General features: G+C 61.8%; 1 protein-coding gene across 3 annotated transcripts in view; it reads left to right on the top strand.

Moving 5' to 3' along the window:
- The window catches only part of CFAP74 (cilia and flagella associated protein 74), a 68,743-nt gene that overhangs the window by 47,324 nt on the left and 17,298 nt on the right, over positions 1-4,121 (top strand). For all 3 annotated transcript variants that reach the window (XM_017542629.2, XM_017542628.2, XM_017542627.2), the window contains exons 20-21: positions 790-911; positions 3,646-3,774. In XM_017542629.2, the coding sequence (XP_017398118.1) occupies positions 790-911; positions 3,646-3,774 (251 nt within the window). The remainder of the gene's footprint in view (positions 1-789; positions 912-3,645; positions 3,775-4,121) is intronic.

The raw sequence follows: 4,121 nt of genomic DNA, 5'->3' as shown, positions 1-4,121 counted from the left end.
AAAAAAAAAAAAAAGAGGCCAGGAACGGTGGCTCACGCCTGTAATCCCAGCACTTTGAGAGGCCGAGGCAGGCAGATCACGAGGTCAGGAGATGGAGAACATCCTGGCCAACATGGTGAAACCCCGTCTCTACTAAAATACAAAAAAATTAACTGGGTGTGGTGGCACACACCTGTAGTCCCAGCTACTCGGGAGGCTGAGGCAGCGGAATCACTTGAACCCGGGAGGTGGAGGTTGCAGTGAGCCAAGATCACGCCACTGCACTCCAGCTGGGCAACAGAGCAAGACTCTGTCTCAAAAAGAAAAAAGAAAAGAAAGAAAGAAAGAAAGAAAAAGAATATTTGGCCAGGCATGGTGGCTCAAACCTATAATCCCAGCACTTTGGGAGTTCAAGGTGGGTGGACTCCCTGCGGTCAGGAGTTCAAGACCAGCCTGGCCAACAAGGCGAAACCGTGTCTCTACTAAAAATACAAAAATTAGCCGGGTGTGGTGGCGGGTGCCGGTAGTCCCAGCTACTTGGGAGGCTGAGGCAGGAGAATCACTTGAACACAGGAGACAGAGGTTGCAGTGAGCCAAGATTGCACCACTGCACTCCAGCCTGGGCGACGGAGCAAGGCTGTCTCAAAAAAAAAACATTTTAAATGGTATGAAATGTGCCACAGCAGCCCAAAGAGTCAGAGAAGCTGAAGCCCATGATACCTTCCTGCTGGGAGCTGTGTCAATGCTCACTGATGCCGCCTGCTTTGCCCAAGGAACTACCTGTTGCTGAGCTCATGTGTCCACATTCAGCTGCATTTTAGGGTCATGGGCATGGCCATCGATGTGCCAGTCTGGGTGTCAAGGCCCAGCGTGGACCTAAAGATCTGCATGTATGACCGGCTCTACCAGGACTCTGTACTCGTGCACACGCGGTGAGCCCCCGTCCGCCCCTGCACACGCGGTGAGCCCCCCGCCCGCCCCTGCACATGCGGTGAGCCACTGCCAGCCTGTGCGCAGAGGGTGAGCCCCCTACCCACGTGTACAAGCCGTGAGCCCCCCGGTGACACAGTGCCTGGGGTGGCCACGACTGCTGCCCAGGCCCCGAACGTCACCCTCTGTAGCAAGGCAGTGCTCAGCAGACGTGGTTGGGCAGAGTGACCTTGGTGGGGGTGACCCAGGGTCACCTGGGAGGTGCCAGTGTCATCATGGGGGCCGTCTCAGGGGGAGGCAGGAGGGTCAGAGTCAGGCGGATGTGGAGACACCACACAGCTGGCTTCCAAGACAGCGGAAGGGCCCCAAGGCCAGGACACTACAGCTTCTGGAGACTGTGAAAGGGGAGAATAAGCCTCTCCCCAGAGCCGCAGAAGGCACAGCACTGCCCACAGCTGGGCCTTAGCTCTGTGGGCTCCATCTTGGCCTCTGACCTCCAGGATGCGGAGAGAAGGAATGCGCCTCTTTGATGTGGGGTCCTCCACTGGGGCAAGTCCTTTCAGCAGCCATGGGAAACGCACTGCCCGCCTGGGCCCGGCCAGTGTCCTCAGCCCCTCGTGCACACAGGCAGGGTGAGCGGCCACAGGAGACCCAGAGCCAGAGGAGGAAGCTTCCACGTGCAGAGTGCGGTGAGGGCTCCAGACACCAGAGCAAGCAGCCTGCCCTGAGGAGCCACGCCGGCGGGAAAGGCAGACAGAGGCGAGGCTGGGCTTGCAGGGTCTCCAAGATGGAGCCCCAGTGCTCTAGCACCAGGAGCATGGCACGGATGCGGAAGCCCCCGGCCCTGGCCCCAGCCCCAGGGGCAGCCACTGCCAAGGGTGACCTGGGTAGGAACAGCTCCCGCAGCACCTCCCTCCTGCTGTCTGACTCCTGTGGGCCCCTGCACAGGCCAGGAATGTGCAGCCTGCAGGTGGCGGGGAGCCAATGCAGGTGTCAGCGTCATGGCTGCTGTGAAGTCTGCTCACCTCTGGCATCTGTCCTGCCACAGCCTCTTGATGGCCTTGGAAACATGACAGAAAGGGCCCTGGTGTATCTGTTGGGCACTGGGCGCTGGGTGGGGCCCAGCTCTGTGGGTGGTCTCTGGCTGTGGCTCTGTGGGTGGCCTTGGGGGCTGTCGTTGTGGCTCTGTAGGTGGCCTCTGGGGCTGTGACTGTGGCTCTGTGGGTGGCCTCTGGGTCTGTGATTGCAGCTCTGTTGGTGGCCTCCGAGGCTGTGGCCTCTGGGGCTGTGGCTGTGGCTCTGTGGGTGGCCTCTGTGGTTGGAGCTGTGGCTCTGTGAGTGGCCTCCGGGGCTGTGGCCTCTGGGGCTGTGGCTGTGGCTCTGTGGGTGGNGGCTCTGTGGGTGGCCTCTGTGGTTGGAGCTGTGGCTCTGTGAGTGGCCTCCGGGGCTGTGGCCTCTGGGGCTGTGGCTGTGGCTCTGTGGGTGGTCTCTGGGGTTGGGGCTGTGGCTCTGTGGGTGGCCTCTGGGGCTGTGGTTGTGACTCTGTGGGTGGCCTCCAGGGCTGTGGCCTCTGGGCCTGTGGTTGTGGCTCTGTGGGTGGCCTCCAGGGCTGTGGTTGTGGCTCTGTGGGTGGCCTCCAGGGCTGTGGTTGTGGCTCTGTGGGTGGCCTCCGGGGCTGTGGTTGTGGCTCTGTGGGTGGCCTCTGGCGCTGTGGTTGCAGCTCTGTGAGTGGTCTCTGGCTGTGGTTTCATGACCTCAGTGTAGCCACGTGCTGGTTTGCACAGACTCTGGCCCTGCAAGGGAACTGGAAGGCAGAGCAGCGTCTGCTGCACAGGGAGAGCAGGGTCTCTGAGCACCTGGGCGCCCGCCTCACATGGGGCCCCAGCAGTAAGGGTGCAGCGGTCGGCGTGCTGGGACACTGTGAGTGCCTCTGGATAGGGGTCTGAGGTCAGAGGCAGGTGTGAGGTGGACGGAGACGGGGCTACCGCAGCATGGGTGGCTGTCACGTCGAAGCATAAGAGGGAGGAGAGATTTCCACTGCCGCACCCTCCACATCCTCCCTCGTGGATTGCCTGGGGTGGCTGTGGTAGCATGGCCACACCACTGTGTCTAGCAGAGGCTCAAAGACAGGGAGGGGCGGGGCCTTCACTGTGGGAACAGGGAGGTCCAGGTGGTCCTGAGGAGGCTGTTGGCTTGAGAGAGCCGGAGGCGGAGACCAGATGCAGGGCCTGCCGGTGACTGCTGGGCACCTCGGCTCTCTTGGGCTGGTCTTGACTTGGAAGCTGCCACCATCAATGAGGCCTGTGGCCGTCCCAGGCCCCCACATGCCCCATGCTTGAGCTGCAGGCTGTGGGGACACCCTGCGCAGGAGGCAGGCAGAGCCTTGAGGGAGGCGGTTGCACCCCTCGTGTGCCCTCCAGGGCCCTGCCCCCAGGGGCTGCCTGGCAGGTGCTCTCCCCGGAAAGCACTCCAGCTCCTTAGAGCCGATTAGGGCCATGCTTCCGTTTCACTGTGGTTATTTTTAAGAATTCCTCATCAGATTTCATTTCAGAAAAAATAGCCCTTACAAAGCAGGGCTTTGAAGACTGATTGTCGAGGAGCACGTGCGTGGCTTGTGGGGGGCTCTGGGCACCTGTCGGGGGCTTTGGTATTGGGAATGTTTTTGTAACTCCAAGCATTGAACAGGCACAGTCACAGCTGTGGCGCCTGACCCAGTGCCCTGCGGTGCGTCCACAGATCGAAAGCTGCTCTGCGCCTGAGGTTTGAGGTGTGCACGGAGCTGAGGGCCCACCTGGAGCTCCTCCCTGAGACGGGCTACATCCAGGCACAGTCCTCCTACTCCGTGCAGCTCAAGTTCCTGCCCCGGTAGGTGCTGGGACCCTGGGGCCAGGGCAGGAGGGCGTGGGAGGATGTGGGCTCCAGCGCCTCTCGCCACTGGCCGCTCCATTCTTATTGCTGCTGGGGTCATCAGCCTCCGGGGATGTGTTCTGGGACAGAGGCCAAACACCGGGGTGGTGGGGGGGCACAGAGGCCAAACACCAGGGCGGGGGCGGAGACAGAGGCCGAACACCAGGGCGAGGGGGGCGTGGACAGAGGCCGAACACCAGGGCCAGGGCAGGGGGACAGAAGCCAAACACCAGGGCGAGGGGGGCGCGGACAGAGGCCAAACACCAGGGTGGTGGGGGGACACAGAGGCCAAACAGCAGGGCGGG

The sequence above is a fragment of the Cebus imitator genome, unplaced genomic scaffold, assembly GCF_001604975.1.
Source record: "Cebus imitator isolate Cc_AM_T3 unplaced genomic scaffold, Cebus_imitator-1.0 Scaffold145, whole genome shotgun sequence".
Lineage (NCBI taxonomy): Eukaryota > Metazoa > Chordata > Mammalia > Primates > Cebidae > Cebus > Cebus imitator.
The sequence above is the reverse complement of the archived record's forward strand: the minus strand, read 5'-3'. Positions and strand labels throughout refer to the sequence as shown.